Genomic DNA, 23,897 nt, shown 5'->3' on the forward strand with positions numbered 1-23,897 from the left:
ATTCTCAATTAAGCCTAAATTAGGCTCCCAAACTTAATTTTTCACCAATTAAGTCCCAAATAAAATTAATTTGACCCATTTAAAGTATAATTAAATCCTTACACTTAATTAAATCCTTCAATTGGACCCAAATTAATTCTTAAACATAATCAAAATTCAATTTGGCCCATGATTAAATCAAATTGGCCTATTAAAAATTTAATTATGTCATTGAACTTAATTTTTATGCAAATTCGTCCAATAATCATTTAATTTAACCTTGAATTTGCATTTTTTTTCCATTTTTGGGCATAATGGGGCACAATCAAGTCTTGAATTTCCTCCAAAAAATTACAGCTTGATTCCCCGACCTGCTTTCTCCATGTTGCCAGCCTTTATTTTATTTTTTTGATTTTTATTTTGAAAAAAGAAATTGATTTTTGGGGAATAACGCAAAATTGGGTTATGACACATGCTATATTAACCTCTTGTTTATGCTTTTTCATTTCCTTTCTTATACTTAGTTAACTTGTATCATGTTTATGTTCTTATGTTGTTTATTTATGTTTTTCTTCTTCATTATATTTAGCTAAGTTAATTATGTCAAGGTGTAAGGTTTTACTAATGGTGTTAGAATAGGTATAATATAAACTCAACATGGACTTTAATGTTTGTATCCAAGAAATTTTGTTATTAGCATGTCTTATCTTTTTATCTTACTAATTCTTAATACCTTCTTATTAAATGGTTAATCTAGATTTGAGTTGTATAACACTTGCTACATCAAATGCTTGATCCTTCATAGTTTTCGGCCAACATCGTTATTATGGTAGGAACTTGATTTGTTGTTAACATAAGCTAACAACATGAATCCCTGATGATATTTACAAGTATGGTGTTATTTAGATAAGATGATTAATATGATCATGTTAATAATTTATAATGAGCTAATAACGATAAATCATCCGATTGGAATCTTTTTTGTGTGTGGTTTCCAATTGAGTAATAAAAAGAGTTTATATTATATTTATTTGAAATACCATTAGTGGATCCTCTAACCTTAACATCTGTTTTATTACTGTTTAGTCCTTACATCAATATTACTTCCCAAAACTCTCTTCAACTCCTTTTCTGTTATTATTCTCTTCAAATCCTTCTTTTTATTTGTAATTTATACAATTCACCTCTATGTGGTTCGATCCCGATCTTACCGGGTTATTTATTACTTTAACACTCCTGCATTTGGGATAAGACTGAGATGAAAATTTGATAATTTCCACCTCAATATTGTTCTATTATCACACCATACAAATAATGAACTCGCCACCTTTGTTTTTTATTTATTTATTTAGGGACAAAAGCTAAGATGCCTAGAGTATAAGATAGCTTGCTTTATCAAATGAACTGTCCTCAAAAGTTGCTAACAATTTTTAACCTAAGAGTTTTCATTTATTAAATAATTTAATGTAAAAATAGCATTTGGAATCCAAACTAAGAAAAAATCAATGCAAACCTTATGAATTTAATGAACCTGAGATCTTGAATGATCATCAATTAATTCGAGTTCTTGATAGATATGTAAAAATGATTTTTTTGATAAAAATAGCTTTTTCGAGACATAAAATCAGGGAAGAAAAAAATAAAAATTAATTTTTTTATTCTTACCTCTCTCATTGAAGATGCCTTTAATTTTGCATCAAAGTATACAACCAGAATTAATTTGAATTGTCATAAGAAATATCATTTAGAAAAATAAGTAGAGACTTTAATAATGGATAATACTTTTGAAAATATAGTGGTAAAATTGATATTTGTTCAATTTGATTGCGATTTTAAAAATAAAAGAAATATGCTGATGAGTGAATTATTGACGAGAGCATAAAATATCTTTGAAATATTGAAAAGTTGTGCCAAGAAAATTCATAAAATATAATTTTTGATATTTTATTTTAATGATTATATTAAAATAATTTTGTATCAAATCGAGTTATGGAAGCATTCAAATCCATGCTTATATAAGAGATAACCAAAATCTAATATGTTATATTTATATTTTAATATATATTTTATTAATGAAACTAACTTAACTTTTATGAAGAAAAAAACTAAATTAAATCTTAATATGAAATTTCAAAATAATTTTGTTTTCCAACTAAAAAACTGGCTAGGTGCATTGTGATATAAAAAAGAAAAGAGATGGGCCTTTTGCCCCCTTTTCTCTGTTTTCCTGTCTCCCGCGCTTATTCAAAGACAAACCAAACCAGAAACACACACACTCTCTCTCTATATGGTTTTGAAAGTGGAATCTAATAATCCTCTCCGATGAAGAAGAAGAAGAAGAAGAAGAAGAGAATCAAAGAACACCACTCCCATCTCTCCCTCAAAAAACCCCAACTTGACCCCACTCAAATCTCCCTCTTTCGTTCCCGAGACTCCCATGCTCGATGTCTCCATCGTAAAATGCACTTCCCCCCCAATTTCGATCATAACCTCCTCTCTGGTTAGTTAGGGTTCTTCCTAATTTATGAATTGAATTATTATTTTTTTATTTGCAATTAATTAGGGCTCTGTTTTCTATTTTGATATGCGTGGTGCTTAAAGTAAGTTGAATATGTGCCTGAATTTATCGATTTACATTTTCTTAACAATTAACATCGAGTCAGATACATGATTGCCCCAAAAAAGAAAGTTTTAGCAGGGAGCAGATGGCTAACACCATGAAACAGAAAAGGAAAACTAAAGTTAACCCTGACGAGGAAAATAGCATAGATGAAGCAGTGGCAAAAAAGGAAGAAAGCATTCACTTGATGGAAGAAAAGAAGCTAAGAAAGAAGTAGGTATTTTAGTGATGTTACTGTACTTATATAGCATATCAGTTTATACTCAAAAGTTGTCTAATTAAATTCTGCTGTGCAACAAGAGAAGTTGCAGGCAGCAACTCTGAAGGCTCAAGCGGCAGAGTTGAAAAAAATGGAGAAAGAAATGCAAAACTGAGAAAAAGGGAAATTTGCCCTAAATTATATTGTTGCTGAATTTGACTCTAGATTAATTGAGCATTGCTAAGTTGGAGGTAAGTTTCTCCTTTTCTTTTCCAATATTTTCCTCTAATATTTCTGTATATTGGTTATGCTAATTTATAGGTTTATGAACTTTTTATTTTTTTAGTATAGGACTTCTGCTTACCAAGCTTGCTGATAAGGGCCTTGTATATTGCATAAATAAAATCCAGTTGAAAGCTCTGTCCTGTGGAATTGCATAAATCAATTCCCTCCTATCTTCTAGAGGGAATTGCAGTTATCATCATTTACCTTCCAATCCATGTAATTGTTCCACTTAAGGCAGAACACTGCTCTTTTGGCTGCAACTGACATCTAAAACCTTGACATTTCAACTCTTCAGTTTTTTTCCTTAAAGAATTGCAGCCGGATGAAATGAAATTCAGCCCATCATCCTGGCCAAGGCATAATTTTCTAAGCAAGAACCTTGAATTGGTTGCCCTTGGCCTTTAATTGATCCTTGTAACTTGAACAGATTTGGCCGAGCCCTCTGAGTATCTTTACTGACTCGTAAACTAGAGAGAGAGAGCCACATCTTGAACCCCACTTCGAAGCTGCTGGTAAACACAAGAATCTGCAATCCCTTATCCTTGTAATCAGTAACCCAAAGGCTCCTGACTAGAGTCTGGATGACTTATGGAACCCAGCCTCAAAAAACTAATCTCCAGATTGTCATCTCTGTTTCTCAACTCGGCATATACTTTGGATGAGACCGCTCAAGTATTTAAGACTATTTTCTGTACCTTAATGTCCTCGCCAAGCTAAAGCCTTTTTATTGTCGAATGTGAATGCACAACATGAATACGTTGTCTTGGACGCCCTTTTCTGAGGTCTATGGGTTTGCTGAGATCCTTGCTACTGAAACCATGTGACTTTCCAGGCGTGATATTTTCAGGTTTTTGTGTTGTGTTCCAAATAACAAAGAGGTTGCAGAATTGTTTAACAACATCATAGATGAAAACTGAGTTGTCTTTTGTGTGTGCCGAACATTTTAGCAGCTAGAATGCCTTGCCAAACTAAATCAATGCTGGCTTTAGGCAACGGTAATCTGTTCCAGAGCAAGAGTGACGCCCTGCTGCCAGAAATGAGACAGTCCGCAAAGGAATCATTTGAGTTAATCACCATGTTCATATACATTAAATACAGTTGCTTCTATCTCGAATAACCTTTTAATTCCAGCTTCATCCAAAAAGAATGTTGTTTTATTGTGTAACAGTTTCCATCTCTCTAGCGTTCCCGTTTACTTGATAAATATGCTGCCGTGTTCGGTGTTGCTGTGTCAAAATAGAAATTTGTGATTGTAAGGAAGCTTGAACTATCTAGTTCAGGGTTTTCTGTTATTCCTTTGTGTTTATTATTTGATAACGTTGTAGGATTGTATTGCATTCTGACTTGGATGGTGACATTGTATTAGGGGAATGGAGCAGTCCAAGCAGAAGGAAAATGATAATGGTTGGAGATTTCCATCTGTTGAAGAGGTAAAAAAAAAACTTGAAATGCATACAATTCTAATAACTGCCTGTATGGCGATACATAGACGTTTGGAAGGCATTATGGAGTTTAATATATTTCAAACTCGTCTGCTGGTACTGGCGAAATTAACCGCACATTTTCTCAGGGTACGTTATACGCTGTGCACCCATGAAGCTGAACTCGTTGATCATTTCATTGGTTGAAGATCATATATATATACACAAATATACAAATGCAGAAGGCAGGATACTTTTTGCCATCACTAGAAGATCACCCTAAAACTATGAGATTATAATCACAATCAATTAGCCTAATATTTGGCCTAACTAATAGCTATTTTAGAATAGGAAATACAACTCATACTGACAGAATAGGAAATACTATTTATGCTGACACCCCCTTCAAGTTGGAGCATAGATATTAATCATGCCTAACTTGCTAATTGCTTAATGGAACGTTCTTCCTGAGACTGTCTTCTTGAGTACGCCAGCTAACTAATTTTCAGACTAAACAAAAGGAAATTATATGATTTTTTGCTCAAGATTCTTTTTAATAAAATGACAATCAACTTCAACATATTTTGTATGATCATATTGAACCAGATTACTTGCAATTTCAATAACAGCCTTATTATCAGTGTAGACTCATGGGCTTTTTATAATCAATTCCCAAATCTTGTAATATATTCTTAACCTATAACAACTCGCACATACCATGAGTCATACCTCGGTATTCAGTTTCCGCACTTGATTATATAACCACCCTCTGTTTCTTGCTTCTTCAAGTGACAAGTTTACCTTCTACGAAAGTAAAGTAGCCTAATATGGACCTCTTATCAGTTTGATTCCTTGCCCAGTCAGAACTTGTATATTCTTTGATTCCACAGACCTCCTATTCTTAGAGAATAGCAATCATCTTCCTGATGCACTCTTCAAATACCTTAAGATTTGATACATTACATTCATATATGCTTCAATTGATGCATGCATGAATTGGCTCATCACATTTACTGCATAGACTATGTTCAACCTTGTGTGTGATAGATAGAGAGATAGATAAATTAGTTTCCCAACTAATCGTTGATAATGTGTCTGCTGGAACATGATCTTCATACTCTCCAAGTTTATGGTTTATCTTTATAGGTGTCTCTACAGGTTTGCAAGTCAACATTCCAGTTTTAGTTGACAAGTCTGTCACATATTTTCGTTGTGATAGGGAAATTCCAGCCTTAGATCTAGAGACCTCGATTTCTAAATAGTATTTAAACCGGTCAAGATCTTTCATTTTCAAATCTTGATGCCAAATATTTTTGTAATGCTCTTCTCTACTTGTTAAGACCAAACCATCCACATACACAATTAATGTTATTACTTTCCCTTCTTTGTGTTTTATAAACGAAGTGTGATCTTAATTACTTTGCTTATAGTCAAATTCCATCATTGTGGAGGAGAACCTTCTTAACCAAGCCCGAGGTGACTCCTTTAGACCATACAACACCTTCTTACACTTCAACTTTGCTCAAAAACTTGCATTTAGCTCCAGGTGGGAAGTCCATATAGACTTCTTCATCTAAATCTACATTAAAAAATGTATTCTTAACATCGAATTGTTGTAAAGGCTAATATTGATTTCTTTTTATGGACATAAGAATATGGATGGTATTAATTTTGGCGATTGGAGCAAAGGTCCCTTGATAATTCATTCCATAGTTCTGTGTATGTCTCTTTGCAACTAACCTTGATTTGTACCTATTGATACTACCGCCAGCCTTCAATTTCACTATGAACACCTATCTACACCCAACTGTCTTCTTCCATTTGGGTAATGAGCAAATTTCTCAAGTGTTATTGTTTTTTAAGAGCCTCCATTTCTTCATTCATTGTCCTAATCCACTTCGAATCTGTCATTGCATCCTGCATATTCTTAGGAATAGATAAATATGATAATTTATTAATAGAGCATGTATACTAAGTCTTAGCTTTGGGATCGAGCTCATATTGTTTCTTAGGGACTCCTCTATTTGACCTTTGTTGATATGTTTGGACTATATCATCTGCAATTATAGGAAAGTTATTTGATTCATCAAGAATAGAATGCGGGTTTACCCGAGGAAGAACATTATGTGTTGATCCTTGTGTTAATGGTGCAGGCATGGGCAACTCTATAGATAAAGAGGGGTCATTACTGGAGATAACTTGATCATCATTGATAGAACTTCATTGCTAGAGATAACCTGATCACCATTGATAGAAACGGTCTGATCATTGCATAATTGTGGATCTGTATCCTCTAAGTAACCTTCAAAACATCCCTCATGTTCCTCCAATTCAAATAATTCTTTCCCACCTTTTCCATTATCATCATTCTCTTCATTGTGACTCTTGTGAAGCTAGCTTGCACCAATTGGTGCTAGCTAAGTCAACAAAGTGGGCACCAATTCGGTGCCACTTGCAGCACCAATTGGTGCCACTTGTCTTGCCCCTTGTTTTTTGCATGGATGTTTGCCTATAAATAGGCAATGCATCCAAGCTTATTTTGCACAACACAAAAGAGAGAAGAAGAGGAGAGTGAGAGGGAAAGTAATCCCATAAAATTATGAGGTATTTGTGAGATAGTAAGTGAGGTGTTTGCTCCTAGTAATAGAGAGATTTCAGTTGTTCTCCTATTAGTAGAGAGAGGTTGTAATTCCCACATTGCTTAGTAAAATCCTTCTATACTTGCCCATGGACATAGCTAGATTGGGTGAATCATGTAAATTCTTGTGAGTCTCATTTCTTATTTTATCATATCTCTTGTCTTTTATCTTGTCAGGTTTGCATACCGGTATCCTATCAACTCTCCCCTTAAGAGAAGACCCATAAGCTCCCCTTAAATAGTATGGCTTTGATTCATAAAATGAAACATCCAAGGTCACAAGTAACTTTCAATTATATAACACCAATATCCCTTCTAAAACTTCGAGTATCCTACAAAGACATACCGTTTCGCACATGGATCCAGTTTATTTTGCAGGACCCTAGGCACATGAATATAAACTATACATCTAAACACTCTTGGTTCAAGATTTGGGAGATGAGGAAGAGAAAGCAAAGATTGCATCTTTTGTGGGGGAGTTTGGAAATCTATCACACTGGATGATATTTGGTTAATTAGATAAGCAGCTGATTTCACAGCCACACTCTAGTACACCTGTGACGACATATTCAAGGCAAAGAGAGAAGCCCTAACTATTTCCAAATCTATCTATTGTTTCGTTATGTTAATCTATTTTGTTGTAGAGTATAGCTACAAGAGGTTTGATGTTGAATTCCATAGTGTCTCGGAAAAGCACCTAAAAATTGATTCTCAAATTATTTATCGTTGTCAGACTGAAGTGTACGAATCTGCCTTTGGTATTGAGTCATCACCATTTTATGAAATTCCTTAAATGTTGTTTTTACACAGGATTTGTTGCAGGACCCAAACATCCGAGTGAATAACTGCGAAAAGGCTCTGAACTTTTATTCAAACTTGGGAAATAAGAAATATGATGGCTCTTATCCTGTTAACAAATTTAACAAAGAAAATCAAAATTCCTTAAACCTGTGTGGCTGCAACTTGTTAAGATAGCCAAACGAGAGTTATGCCCTACCTTTCGGTTCCATAGCCATACAATTGCTCGAGCTTTATCTTCGCTGCTTGTTTGATTCACTTGACTGAGCTTTGACCCCCCTTTTTCTGTCAACTCCAAATAATAAAGTTTCCCTCGCCTAACACCGTAACCAAGAATCTTCCGGGTTAGAATGCCCTAAGAAACACAAGGAAGGCCAAAAGGTAACAGTGCATGTGAGGGTGGAGGTACTTTGGCTAATCAAAAGGAGATTATAGTCAAGATATGGAAGAACAAGAACGATGTCGAACGTGAGTGAATCACACAAAGTGACAGATCCCTCCCCAGTAATAGGGGAGGTACTGCCATTGGCTCTGAAAATAATTGACTGAGGAGACAGTTTAAAAAAATTTAACTAACCATAATCCATTTTCATATGATTAGATGCTTGTATCAATTATCCAAGTACTATTCTTAGAATTCACAAAGAGTACAGAAGCGTTACCAGGTGTATCTAGGTGAACAATATTTGTTGTAGGCTGTACTTGTTCCTCTGCCATAGAAGCTACCATAGCTTTTCCACCAAGATTCTTCCGAGGCTTCTTTGTAAAACCCCACCAATCAGGATAGCCAATAATCTCATAGTATCGTTGTTTTAAATGGCTCGATTTGCCATAACGAGTGCACACTAGGCCTCCAGATTTTCTAGTGGCTTAATTATTCTGATTTTTTGAAGGGCTGGATGTTGTTCCTTGATGAATTTGATTGACTATTATCGCTGAGGTCTTAGAGATTGGATGAGACTCTCCCATTGTTTTCTTCTGCGAACACTCTCTCCTAACATGCGCATATGCACTTTTGAGATCAAGCTTCAGATCTTCTCGCAAAATTTCTCCACGAACCTATTAAAAAAAAAGGTCAAGTCCATTTAGAAAATATGAACCCGAAGCCTTGCCAGGACAAAGTGCAACTGAACCACTCCTTCAACTGTTCCTGCCTGTGACACAGTCCTCTGATCAATTTCCTGAAAAATAGCAACAAGTTCATTATAGTATGTTGAAAGAGGATGTTCATTCTGCTTAACGGGAAACGACCTGTGCTTCAATTCAAAAGTACAAGTTTTGTCTTATCCATCATAAAAGGTTTTTGATACTGCTTCCCATATCTCTTTAACCGTGGGAAGACGAATAAATCATTGTATCAACGATGGGTTCATCGAGTCAATAAGCCAACTCTTGACTCGATGATTTTCAGTTATCCACGTCGCCACCTTTGGATCTCCGGGTTATAATAGCTATTTTAGCATAGGAAATACAACTCATGCTGACAGAATAGGAAATACAATTCATTCTGACACCTTTTATATTTGCGTCCATATATTTTCTATGTGGCAATTGCCTTAATTTGTGATTCTGCTGTCGGCATTCAGATTAGAAGCTTTGTTAGCTATCCCAAAGGTCCAGCCACGGTTTGCTATTGCTATATGGAAGAAGTACCCGGCCATGAAGTCTCTTTTGAGTGTTTGCATGAACCCTAACAAATCTGTGAGTACAAGGTCCATTTACTATACAATACATTGTTAAGTAGTCACCATTCAGTTTACTAAAGAAAATTGAAGGACCGGACCAAAATATTCGCCTGGTTCAATTTCCTATCGCTCATAGTGTTTGCCTGAACCCTGAAGGGAATTATCTTTAGTGGGGTGCTCTTGACAATTCTAATATGGAAAAGTTTCTGAGGTTTGTAATGGGCGTGCGGGCTTCATGTGATGGGAGAGGGTGGCCCTTTCTACAGTTAAGGTGTAAGGAACCTTCTCATGAATCAACAACAGGAAAACAGAAAAACACAATTTCCCAAGGATGAGATAATTGTTTTACAATTTTGTGACCCCTTGTCCTAGAATATTTTTAATAAGCTATAAAGAAAAAACTATGAGTTGATGAGTGCTAGAAAATGTTTCAAGGATGATCTAAAATACAAGGTATCAATAAATAAAAAGCAACTTAGCAATTGATGCTGTTGTGCAGATGAAATCACTATGGTTGTTTACGGGAGTAAACCTTAATTATTACTATCATGCACTCTGCTCTAGGCAATGACGTTGAATTTTTAAAACAAAGAAGATGCTTATTTCAATGTTTCTGGAGGATTTAGTTTTATTGATTTTCTTTATAATTTTCTGAAAGTAACAAGAATGAATAACCCTTTCCGTTGTCAAATGTAAATCAAAGGCAAAGCCAAATGCTGCTCTTGACACTGTTGGAAGACAGAACACTCCCCTAACTCTTATTTGTATCCTGACAGCGCGCCAGTGTCAAGAAGATGATCCTTAAACTGTGTAATTTCTCTATTTTGTGTTGTTTGAGGTAGCTACATTAGAATAACCATGCATTTTTCCCGTATGAAAATGGTAGGTGGCAAGAGTAATTTCTGAATCTGACCACCGAGGGTTTCCTTGGTGGTGAAAGAAGAGGTGGTCAGATTTGTTCCAAGCGAGTCTGCAGAATACTTATGGCTCAAATTGGAAACATCAGAACTGATAATCATCTTAAATAACTCCTTATTGTAATTCTTGGTGATCAAGATTAGAGGTCTGTGCGTACCAACTTCTTCAGCCATTCATTCTTTAGGAGGACAATTGATTTGTTACCTACACATAGTAACATGACCAAGTTGTGGAAGTTCTAGTTGGAATACACTCCCTCGAGTGGCATTTTTCACGTATCATGGTCAGTCGGTCTGTTGACAAACTGGAGTGAACAAATTCCATCACCAGTGTAGGTGGGGAGAGCTGACTTGTTTCAGTCTTGTTCTTGTCAGCAAGTTCTGAGACATCTTTTGCCTTAGCCCAATAACATGGCCATGTCGCTGGGCGTGTGCAACCCACCCCCCCGAGGGCCCTAACCTTGACTTCGAGCCTAATAACATGACCAAGTGTTCATAGACTTGTATCTTATATCCAATCACTTTTTTCTTCATTGTAAAAGAGATTTTTTTTATTAAAACACGAGTAAGAGATATATTTCTTCATTAATGTACGTATAATGAATTTTTATCTTTTATTAATGATACCTATGACTTCCGTAATTAATGCAAGCAAAAGTTGAGATCTCTAAGAAATATGAATGCATTGTACATTACATCACAGCAAAAGCTAGAGCTGAAGATGCAACTTCACATCGACAAATAAGTTGCAAATCATAACTAGTGAAATTTTGCTTGGCCTCATCTTTATCCAGTCCAAAGAGTTTCGATATCTTTTCTGGATCAAGAGTACGAAAATCCAAAGTAGAAACAGACCGGCGATAACCAGCTAACATTGCATTGCCTCCGTTATGGTTAATGATGTCTGTTATAGAAGCCTGTAAAAGGGTGAAGTTCTGGATATTCTTGGTGGCATTGGAATGAGCCTCAGTTCTTAGCAATCTGTTCTGATTAGAATGATTAAGAATTGGCGAAAAGGATGGGCGGTGGAGGCTTGGTTCTTGTATCTGTATTGGCTTTAGTACAGAGAATGTGCTGCTGCTACTTGCACTGTTTCCTGTCTCAAGGTTATTATTCGTACTTGGCTCTGAGATTTTCTCCACCTAAAACAAAGGAGATCGGAATAGATTATTCACAAGAGCATCCTAACTTTTTCATTGAATAATATATATACATGTATGTTGAGAAGATTAAAACAAGAATATACCTCTTTAGAAGATTCTGTTCCTTCTTCGGCATGTTGAGAAATTGATTTCTTTCTTCCATGACCTTCTCGACTTGCCCTGGATGATTGCTTTCTTGACCTGCACCTAAGAGATGGAAGGAAGGACAAACAAGTATACTTTCATCGATTTCTTGTGTAAAGAATTAAATTAATAAATTGAGGAGCATTTTTGGGGACGTACCTTTTCCTATCACTGATTTGAGCTGGCTCGTCCTCCTCTTTGTAAATTACTGGTAGATCTGGAAGTTGGCATGGCAGTGGACTTGAAGAGAAGAACTGCAGGGGGGTAAGAACTGATTAGAACACACAGTGGAATGAGCTAAAATAGTTTACATAATCAGCTGGAGAAATGAGAACAGATATACCAAAAGGTAGATAATATTAATCACATAGGGAGGAATCGCCATTAGTTCTCACGTACGTGACTTTGGAGAGCAGAAGCAGCAGTCCCACGATATGCTGGGTTCAGAGAGAGAAGCGTGGTCAAGAGACCAAATGAAGACTCGGGAAAATCCTTGAAGGCTTCTTGGAAACTAGGTTTGTAGTGTTGTGGTGGTCTGAAGCTTGTTGGTAGCCTCATTATCTTCCAATAGTCCTCTGGTGGTGAACCACAAAGCTTGAAAATCCTATGAAGTTGCTCGAACTGAAAGCAATAAAACTCATCCAACACACACTGTATTCAGGAAAATGGAAACGAATACAGTATGCTTCTCTAGAATTAGATTGTGCTAATTTCTTGATGGGTCATAGAATGTCTTAAATAAGAGTAGGAATTGATTCAATGAACTTCTTGATGGTCGCAGAATCTCTATTTAAGAAGAGATGATGTGGTTATGGAAAAACATGGGAAGTAGATGAAAAAGACCAAAAGCAAAAGAGCAGCTTGTGATAGAACAGGTAGATTGTATCACTTCAAATTACAAGAACAGATTTTCCATTGATTACTGACTATTACGGTATCATGTCGTCACACTGTTGCACAAAGATCTGGTATTGAAAACATTGGAGAAGAATCCAATTGTTGATTGTATCTGATGGAATGTCAAAGAACAACAACTACAACAAACAATTTCATTCAATTCGTTACCTAAAACGAGACTTGAGGCATCAATGATGGTAAAAGAAGTTTTACCTCTGTCCTTCCAGGCATGATTGGCCTTCCAATGAACATCTCAGCTAATAAACATCCAACATTCGAAAGATCAAAACCTACTCCATAATCTGAGAAACCCGGTAATAGCTCTGGAGCTCTATACCAATGGGTTACTACTCTGCTGGTAAGTGGCTGTTTTGGTTTAGGTATGAAGAAATTTGCAAGCCCGAAATCGGGCGATTCTCAGCACCCCTTTTTGCCTATTAACAAGATGGTAGCTTTAATGTCTCTGTGTAAAATACCCCTCCCGTGGCAGTGCTGGATACCTGAAAGCAGTTGCTGCATGCAGCACTTGACCTGTATCAAATTAAAGGCACCAAATCACCATATTTAGAGTTTCCAACTATAGAATTAGAGACCATAGGGAATTGCATTAAATATACATGCACATCTTTGCGTATACAACACTTTAGTATTGATGGAACACTAGTTTATAGAATTTCCATTTTTCCCAGTTTAATGTAATATTTGAAACTTTCTCCATTCCTGTTCTTCATACTTTCCAAGAGTTAATAGATTGCACTTCTCTTTGGGCTGCAAACCATTCATGAATGTTCAGTTCACCATTATGGCCCCAACAAACAGCTACAGACAACTGTATCTCACAGAAGGAGGAAGTTCAAACCTGTGGTTCAGTGAGCCTCTCGCCTGGACGGGAGACGATCCTGGTTAGGTCCGACTGCATGAAATCAAAAACGAGGTAAAGACTATATTGCATACTTGACGTGGCTACTCCTTCAAGCTTGATTACATTTGGATGATCTAACTTCTGCAGCATCATTATTTCTCTTGCCATAAACTTGACACTTTCAGGCTCTGATGTGTCAAATCTAACCTTCTTTAGAGCAACTATCTTTCCAGTGTCCCTATCTCGAGCTTTGTACACATTGCTATAAGTTCCCTGGCGTACCTGTAAATGAAAAACATAATCCCAATTAGATGATTTATAGCATATCATTTAAGAACTTAATCAAATGAAATGACAGTAAACATAGCTTTTCCAAATTCCAACTCTCTGTCCCCCACCCCCATTAATCTCCCACTAATCACCTTGGCCTCTATCTACATACAAATTGGAAAAGGAGTTCTTCGAATACTTGTTTGGGGGGAAAGGAAGTAGAGGAAAAGGTAACAAAATCAAACATTAACCTTAGCTAGCTTATTATAAGAATCAATACTCTTTGGAACCAAACCAGCCAAAACCTCACTAGGAAAGTTATCGACAAGCCATTTTGGCCACCCATCCACAAGTTCATCTCCCACTGCCTTCTTCAAAGAAAATCTTTGCGACACATTTCCAACATCATTCTTTAACCCTTCTCCCTCAACCAACTTCTCTCGTCCATTCTTTTCCAATTCTTTTCTGGACAGCTTCCCAGCTTCTCTCTGACCAATAGGTCTCCCTCTATTCTCTCCCTTAACATACCTATTTTCTTGTTTCAACTTCTCTGGTGACTGAGGTGGCGAGTACATTGAACTCTTGCTCTGAACACACCCCATTTTTCAGAATCCTCAACTTGTTGCGGGGAATCAAAATTACGATGATAGCTAGGTGACATAGTAATGTTAACGAGAATTACGTATGATATGATCGTGGGTGGCATAGAGGCTAGAGCAATATTCATTTTTGATCAATCAAGAAATGCGCAAATCTGCCGTCCTTTGACCAGCATATTGTTTGGATTTTTGCTAAATGGAATACCCTGCATCTTTGTTTGCCCCTGCTTTCTCCGCCATAAAGAGTGAGGAAGTCTATAGAGACGACGATTCTTTTGTCGCCTCCATTACCAATGAGCTGGTGTCTGTTATCTAGGGATAGTTTTAGCTGCTTCTTTTTTTCTTTTTTTACGGATTAGTGAAATTCAAGGATGTCTCTCCAGTCACAGCCAAGAGACCGCACATCAATTCAGATTTACGATAAAAAATAATTTAGCCCCCTGCAATTGTTGTAATGAACAAGCATTTTCCACTACAAGTCTAGCCTCATACAAGTCTAGCCTCGTAATTGAGCTGGTCTGTGTTTATTTATTTTTAGTTTTTATATGATAAATACTCTAGGAATGTTTGATAAGATAATAAAAATTATAAATCTTTTATTTGTAATTCAGATAATATTTATAATCCCTTAACTTTGTTATTTTGTTTTGTTAAGAGGGTGGAAAGTCTTTTTTGTTTTGAAAATTTTAATAAGAAAAAATATCTCTAATATAATATTAATGGAAATAATTTTTACATCAATATTAATGTTGATTAAAATATTACAGGTTCTTTGAAGATTTTTATATACTTAAAGGTATAGAGAAATAACTATCATAAATTCTTAGAATCATAAAAATAGTCTTGCAACCCGATATAAGACTTATAAAGACTATCATTATTCCAAACCCAATGATAATGGATCTGGATATCTTACGAGACTCATATGCACTTAAACTCAGCGCGTAGCTGAACTCAAAGGTGTTAGGGTTAGCATTTTACCAGACCCACATGTACTTGAACTTAGCGCATTGTTGAACCTATAAATGTTAAGTCCAACATCTTTCCAAACTCACATCTAATAGGCTTATTACGTAACTAAACATAAAAAAATTATGTTTAGCATCTTTTCAATCCCACATACACTCAAGCTCAACACTTAACTAAATTCAAGAATATTAGGTCCAGCGTCTTTTCAAACTCACCTGCACTTGACATATAGGTGAACCCAAGAGTGTTGAGTCTAACATCTTGCCAAACCTACATGATTAAACTCAACACGTAGTTAAACCCAATAATATTATGTTTGATATCTTATTTGACCCACTTATGATTGAGTTATCATGTATTTGATCTCAAAAATATTGATCTTAACACTTTATTTGACTCATATGTACTTATAGCTTAATTAAAAAATATAAGATTTAGTATAAAGTCAGACTCGCATAATTTATGCTTGGCATTCTACCAAGCCAAGTATAAGTTACCACCTTGCCTTTAACCCTTTCAATTATAAACTTCTTAAGCAAACACATCGTGCATAATACGGCAATCCATGACTAGTCATCACTAAAACATATTTCAAACATTTTGAAAATGATACTCTATAGGTTTTTATTCAACCATCAAGCCAATAGCTTTGCTTGTTTCAATTTCACGAGTGCAGAAAGTTCCAGCATAAAATATTAAAACAAATCAATCAGAAGCTATAATTCTGCCGATGCTTAAACTGTCACCATTGATAATCTTTCTAGAAGACGACAGGCCGAGGTCAAAGGGTCCCAAAGAATCAGTCTGCATCAAGAAAATTAATCAGATATTTGTAAGGTTATATGCAAGGAGGAAAATAAAAATATTTCAATTGTGGATTCAAGTACCCATTTGATTCCTGAAAGCCCAAGGCTGTTTTCATGATTATACATTCGAGAACCAAGTGAGAGCTCTGTTTCAGATTCTTTGCACCCAAGGTCCTGTCGAAAGCCAGATTGGTTATTGACCACAAAACAAGGCGAAAAAAATTAAGGGCTCACCGTAGATTCTTTGAAATCGTGAAATATGTGGTCTCAACAACTTCAACTTTTTATGAGATTTAAATGCCCACAAAAGTTCCTAACCAAAATATGTATCGTACCAAATTATCAAGTGTCAATTAGCAGAGCTCTGATGCACTTCAAATTACTAGAAACCATCAAACATTTATATAAATCAATTTAACAGGTACGCAGCATCGACAGGGGTCTAACAATGTGACTAAACTATAACTAGTATCCTCATTCATATTTCCATATGTAAATTACAGTATGGGAGAACTTAACAAACCTCAGTTGTAGTTGGATGCATAGGTGACTTTGAATCAGTATCTTGACTGCAGGTCTGAGAATATGCACTTCCACTCAGAGTTCGACAATCTTTGCCTGAGGCAGATAATTTTTTAACGGCAAAGGCGTGGCATGTGTCCTCGGCATCCAAAATAGATGAGCTAGAACTGTGAGGAGGAAGCCTTGGTTCTTGGAAACCATTTACTTGTGCAGTAATAAAGGCATCAAATGAATCAGAGATTATCTGAGATGGCTGCAAGCCTAGGTTACTCCCATTTGATCTTGGATCACAGGAATTCAACAGTCCTTGCAAGGACGCTTCAGATAGCAGACCCCCAATGCTTATGTCAGTTAGACCGTCATTCCACAGCGTTGATGGCTGCCCAATGCCAACATCCATCTTTGTTTCATTGCCCTAGTTAGACACAAATAAGCAAATTTCAGAAAGATACAACTTTGAAAGGCATATTCCAACCAAACCTCCATGCTAAGGTATAGAATAGTTAGTTCAAAGATCATATTAATCAAATAATTTTGGGGAATAGATCTTACAGTTTCTCCAATAGCTTCCAAAAATCATTAATAATTGAAATCCTATGATCATTGTGATGACTTGGCAATTATATAAATGTTTTCTTAAGTTACTGAATGCTGAAATTTAGACGCACTCACAAGTCATAACTGAGCCAGGAAAGGATTGCTGAATACTCAAATGAAGCAAATTACTCGATAACACAATAACAACAATCAATACAGAAAATGCCAAAAAAATAATAATACAGTACCTTAGGTCCAATTGATCCATCGGAAGATATCTTATCAGCCAAAACCGCATTCATTGCTCCAGTTGAAGTGCTTGGTTTGAACTCTTCACTTGTTTCCTCCATCCGTTTCACTTCACCACAAGTACTCTCTGTATTAATACTGCTAACTTTCTGCACGAACTGAGGTTGTAAACAGGCCTCGTCGGCAGTTGACGCTGAAGGTACTCCAACGGGTTCAATTTCAGATTTAGAGAACCAACCATACCTTAAAAAACAAAACAAGTCAAAAAACTAAACCTAACTATCAAACACCCAAATGCAACAAGAAAGTCATCGGACACAAAACCTTAGACGGAAAACAGAAGGGTTCCCAATAGCGGCATAGACCTCTCCTGCAGTGATATCAAAGTCACTCAACGTCCACTTCCTCCTAGCTAAACCTTCAGCTACGTTATACGGATATAGAACCGGCTCCCCACTAGCAATTTTGGAAGAACCCCACTTGTCATTTAAATGCTTAAGCACCGAAGATACTTTTTTACGAGCGCTTAGAGTGAGTTCCAAGTAGGGATGATACCCATCCTGCAGAGATCAAATAAATTCAACATTTAAAAATAATTTCAGAATTTCTAGAGTCTAAAATCTTTTTTTTTAGGGGGGGGTCAACATTCCTTTGATTTTCACCTTTTCCAAGCCCACAAGTGTTGCTTCATCAATTGGGAAAAGCTGCAGCTTTATCTTCTCAGGCATTTGCTGTAATTCCTTTGCTTCTTCCGCCAATCCCCACGATACCGAAACCGAATTCGAATTTCCACTCTTTCCTGATTGATTAAAAAAAAGGCAAACTTGATAATTTAGATCGGATGGGTTGTTTGGTTTTCAGCAGATTTCATGAGAAGGGCTTCTGATTAGTTTAATCGAATTAATAAGTGATTTAGTTAGGGTTTTTGAGCTAATAATTAATCAGAATTTTATTTTGATACAATAATTAAAAGAGAGAGAGATTTGAAAGAAATTAAGAGGTTGAGATGGAGAAAAATAGCATACCTGGATTGGATACTGAAAGCTGACGCCGAGAGAGATTTGAAAAGTGTAGAGAGAGGGGGGGGGGAGATTAGGAGGCGTCAAAATTGTTCTTCTTTGGCGGGAATGAGTTTTTTCTTTTTCCGTGACAAGTCATTCATGAAATATAGGGGAAAGGGTCGGGCTTTGCTGACACGTGTGGGGGCGTGGGGCCTACATTGTTAAATGGGCCTTTGATAAAATTGACGTGGTGGTTTTTTTATTTACGTCAGAAAAAAATTTGTTGCATTTTAATTTCGTTATGTTTTTTCGGAATTGTGGGAAGATAAATTTTCAATATTTTCTTATATATATAACCATTATTATATATTTCGTAATATTTAGTTTGTTTCATTTAATTAATGTATCTTTTCAAGTAAATTTGTAAACATGTTCTCTTTTAATATTTTTATACTTTTAAAACACAACTATTTTTAGTTATTTTCATTCAAAAACAGAGTTTGATTAGTATTTAATTTATTTTATTTTAGAAGCAAATCAGTTATCATTTAATTAGAAAACTGATTTAATTTTAAAATAAAGTAGAGTTCTCCTTGCTTTTAACCAAAAGTACAGTCGTTTATTATGAAAATCATTTTTTCTACTTAAAATAACAGTTAATTTCCTCTATTAATTATTTTAATAAGTTACATATATAGCAAAATTCTAGTGTTTTATATAACTCAAATAAAAAAAACTTATGTTAGTAATTATATTGAAAATTATTATGGAAATAATTAGCCTAACAAGATATATCCATCCATGCGACGTTGTGAATTATTTAATAAAAATAAAAATTATTTAATACAGATTCCCAATTTAATTTTGTTTTGTTTGTGGATTTTACTGAATCATTTCTAAAGAGAGGGGAATTGACAAAAATATATATATTTAATTTTACTGTTTAAATGTTGATGAGAATACCTTCTCAGCATGAGACGTATCCACCCCTCCATCACGACCAATACCATGGAAAGTATAGTGTATAGACTCTGCGATGGACTACACATCATTATTCAAACTCATGGCTGCGATTAATTTGATTTCAGTGACGATAGAATATACTGCCATGTTATCGAATAAAAAATGGGATTTGTTTGATTAGGGTTTGAGAAAGAAAGGGCGGAGGAAGAGAGAAGTTTGATTTATTTTATTTCTCTTCTGTTTTATTTTCAAGAAGTCATGGATTTTAAAATAACAAAAAAAAAAGTTGTAAATAGTATTTGGTTATTGTGCTGGCATTTAAAAAACGGAAACAGTGAAAACAAAAGGAAAGAAGATATTCCAGAAAATGAAGATAAAATTATGTTTAGTAGGGATGTATAAAACTATATCATGTTAGGTTATTAGATACTACGGCTGAACTTTTATATATTTAAAAAATAATTAGATATTTTTTTATATATAATTTATATTAAGAATTGAAACTAATAATATTATAATAAATCAAGTTATAAAATTTAAAACAACCTGACAGGTCAACCCAAGATCTAGAACCTAAATCGAGGTTAAAGAAAACATATAAGAAGAATTAACTCAACTTGTATGGGTTAAAAACCCGGGTCAACTCGCAACTCGATTCACATGGGACCCGGAGCATAGATTACTTCGGGTTTCAAAAAAATAAATGAATGATTAACTCGACCTGCCTAGGTCAATTCACCACCCTATTGACTCGGGATCTAGGGACTATATTGGTTTGGGTTAAAAAAATAAAAAAAAAGATTAACCTGACCTCACTAGGTTAAAAACTTGAGTTGACTCGTGCCCTAGTCAAATCAAGGTAAAACCCGAGTAAAAAGAAACCATTGACTTTTTTTTAAAAAAAAAAACCGATGTTGTTTTGATTATTTTTATTAAAAAAAAAACAAAGATTAACTTAAGTTGACTCTTTTGGCCTATGACCAATGCCTTATTCCACGTCAATCCTCTAGTTGAGTTTTTAAAACTATAATAATAAATATTTTTCATATCCTTGTATATTTTAGTAATCTTGATACTAAAAGTGTTTTTACAAAGATGTTTTGGGGATAAAAAATATTGTATTTGAAAACATGTTATATATTTTGTTTTAAAATTACAAAAATTTACTTTAAAATTATCTTAGAAATATATTTATCTTTTATCCTAATTTCTTCAACCAAACTTATTTTTGTCCACGTTATCTCTATATTTTTTTGTCACCGTAACCAAATGCTATCATTTGAATAAGTAGCATGGATCACGACGGCTTGAATTACTTTGTCACAGCAAATTATATTATAGGAATTATAAAAATAACAAAAAGAAATTGGATAAATCACTGTAGCTAAATTTCTGGATTAAACTATGTAGTTTGTTTTTTTTAATTTTGGTCATCAATCCTTTAAGTCTTGCAATTTCACCCTCTTAAGTTGCATTAACATAATTTTTTGCTTACAATTTTTTATTTTGAATTATCTTGCATGTGCTGAGCTTTGAGAAACATTTAAGGATAAATTAAGTTTTGATTTTTCAGAATCAGAATTTAATTTGAAAAGATAAAATAAATAAAAAACAAGAGCTATCTTTAACAAAAACAAAAAGCAAATGCTTCATTTATATTTCGGGGCAAAAATGTTTAGCTTGATCTCTAAAGTTTTAGTTTTGGAAAAGTTTTAATGAGAAAAAACATGTTCCGATGACTATTTTTCTATCAAAAAAAATATTTTATGTCGATGAATTTATTTTTTAAAAGGAGTTCAATTAAAGATTTTTTTTAATTATATTGAAAAAATAAATTTTTTAAAGTGATTAGTTGTAACCATATTGAAAAAAAAAATCACACGAAAATAAGTTTCTGGGTTTTTATTATTAAAGGTGACCAAAAAATTATAAACTACATGACACATGCTTATAACAAAAACAATTGGTTAAAAAAACCTGCCGGGTCAGGATTTAGACTCAAATGTTTATAGGCTTTTTAGACGATGTTTTGAAATGCAGGCCAACCCGTGTTTTTAAAAAAATTTAAAATATTATTTTTGTTAAAAATTATAATTTTTTATTTTTTGGATCGTTTTGGTACGCTGATTTCAAAAATAATTTTTAAAAAATAAAAAAACATTATTTTAATGTATTTCAGCATGAAACACACTTTAAAAAGTAACTACAACCACATTCCCAAACATGCATAGTTGGTCAAGCCCTTGAGCATGACTTTATTTTTCTTTTTGTTTTTTAAAAAATATCATTTAATACCTCCTCTCTTATTTCTTTTAAAAATTGTTAAGTTAATTTTTTCTAAAATACTAATTGATATCTTAAAATGTTTCTTAATTTTATAATGCTTCAAAATATTATTATAATTTATCTATACTTTTTTTCTTTATATTTTATATAAATGAGTTTATATAAAATCAGGTAGCACTTGTAAAAACAAAAATAATTTATTATTAGTAATAAGAATTAATCTCTAACATAAAATAAATGAAAATGTGTAAAATAAAATGAATGGCCGGTCTTCAGCTTTTACCAGGGAAATTAGCTTGTTAATTTTTTATTTAATTAACATTAATAAATTTTTTTTATTTATCATTTTATTTTTTTATTAAGCATAAAAAATATTTTTTTTGTTTTCCAACTAAAAAAATCATGATATTTGAAAAGGCATCCAGTTTTCTCATCCTGTATTATAAATTAAGTTGAAATCCACGTAGAGGCCTAGTAAGATTAAAAATAAATTTCTTTGAGAAATAAGATTTAAAAGATATTTTTTTTAATTTTTTAAGTTTATATCTCGAGACTAGCACCTGTAAATTTTTATTAAATTTCTTTGATTACACAAAATTCGATATAAGAGATGTGTCGTTAAAATCACCCGAAGAGAAAACTTGATGACGTGTAAACTAATCCGAAAATATCTCTTACAATCAAGAAAAAAAAAAGCATCAATCTATAATTGTGTATTGTTTGGTATCGGTAAAATTATTATTTCTCATTGAAAAAATATAAAAAATGGATTTGGTGCTTAGTTAAATGAAGCGTTGTTATGGAGACTTGTACGCATTGCCACAAAGGACTCATTAAGTGGTTGAAACTTGCATGATGTCTAGTTCCGAACCTTGACATGTCTTCTCACGCTACAGGGTTCACTAGATTCTTTGCCCTCGTGATGTTACGGGTTGAATTATTATTATTATTATTTTTAATTTTAAAATAAATATAAAGATATTATGAAGTTAAAAATCCTATTCACACTAGACAAAATATTTTTAAAATATTAAGATAATAATATATTAGATGACATGTTTTTTTTTAAAATATTAAGATAGTCACATATTGAATAATATATTAAAAAAATATATAGAGACAATGATACATGGAGTTGACTTGGCCCGACCATGGTTAACGTACAGAATTTATGATTTAAGGCATGGGATTACGATAACCTTGTGGAACGCATATTAAAACAAGTTAGGAATCTCAATTCTAATCAACCAAACATTGAACTTCTAGAATTAAAACAATATTCAATTTCAAAAAGATCTAAAAAATAACTCAAGTAAACCTAGATTGATGGACCGTGCCACGTCGTGGGTTAAACCAAAATTTTTATAACATAAAAAAAGGTGCTTAGACTATGTTAGTGAGAAAAATATGAGACTCGGATCATTTACTTGACTGGATCTAATATGTTCGATTAATTATTATGATTAAAAAAAGCAACGACAATAGATAAATCAAACAAATAAATTTTTGCCAAGTCCATATGACATGGGTTTATCATGCTTGTCAGACCTAAGATGTTGGACTTAAGTAGATTGGGTCTGGCGTGGTTTCTAGACCCATGACGCTTGGGTCTGGCATGGGCGCTTAGGCCTAGCATAGTTGACAGACCCAAGGTGCTTAAGCTTTAAATGGTTCCAAGGTACATGGTTTTGACGCCTAAAATTTGTATAATTTTCGTGAGTCAAGCAAAGGTAATGGTTTTGTTGAGGACCAAAATACTCATGCAAATGTGTTGAATAGTCTCAAGACATCTAACTAATAATTCTTTGTAAACTTTTAATGTATTGTTAAAAAAAACAACAAATATTTCTATTAAACACTATTGAATTTCAATAAATAGATGTAGAATTTAAGCTAAACTTTGCTATGTTGATATCAATTGCTAGATACATGTCCACGCTCTTGCAATTTTAAAAAACTCTAATCAAGAACAAAGAAAAATTACTCTTACAAGCTTCTCTTGTTAATAACGTAAAGATATACTTACTGTCCTCCAATAAAATGTTGATTCAACATACTCAAAGGTACTTAGGCTTGAAATAGTTATTAGACCCAAGGTAAATGGTTTT

At 34.1% G+C, this 23,897-nt stretch overlaps 1 protein-coding gene, 1 long non-coding RNA gene and 1 pseudogene across 2 annotated transcripts; 1 reads left to right on the forward strand and 2 right to left on the reverse strand.

Annotated features, from left to right (window-relative positions):
• Positions 1-2,224: 2,224 nt before the first annotated feature.
• LOC133693290 (uncharacterized) lies at positions 2,225-4,642 on the forward strand. Its single transcript, XR_009842107.1, has 4 exons — positions 2,225-2,479; positions 2,643-2,812; positions 2,900-3,049; positions 4,450-4,642. It is a non-coding gene; the product is annotated as an uncharacterized LOC133693290 (long non-coding RNA).
• Positions 4,643-7,944: 3,302 nt separating this feature from the next.
• LOC133694847 (probable serine/threonine-protein kinase At1g54610) lies at positions 7,945-14,459 on the reverse strand (annotated as a pseudogene).
• Positions 14,460-16,023: 1,564 nt separating this feature from the next.
• LOC133694277 (TSL-kinase interacting protein 1-like) lies at positions 16,024-18,657 on the reverse strand. The gene is made up of 7 exons (XM_062115768.1): positions 18,565-18,657; positions 18,202-18,338; positions 17,864-18,099; positions 17,539-17,782; positions 16,755-17,168; positions 16,313-16,405; positions 16,024-16,229 (listed from the first exon to the last, which is right to left on the reverse strand). The coding sequence occupies exons 2-7, from the start codon at positions 18,265-18,267 to the stop codon at positions 16,131-16,133; spliced, it is 1,152 nt and encodes a 383-aa protein (XP_061971752.1). The 5' UTR covers positions 18,268-18,338; positions 18,565-18,657; the 3' UTR covers positions 16,024-16,130.
• Positions 18,658-23,897: the final 5,240 nt, after the last annotated feature.

This window comes from Populus nigra, chromosome 5 (genome assembly GCF_951802175.1).
Source record: "Populus nigra chromosome 5, ddPopNigr1.1, whole genome shotgun sequence".
Classification (NCBI taxonomy): domain Eukaryota; kingdom Viridiplantae; phylum Streptophyta; class Magnoliopsida; order Malpighiales; family Salicaceae; genus Populus; species Populus nigra.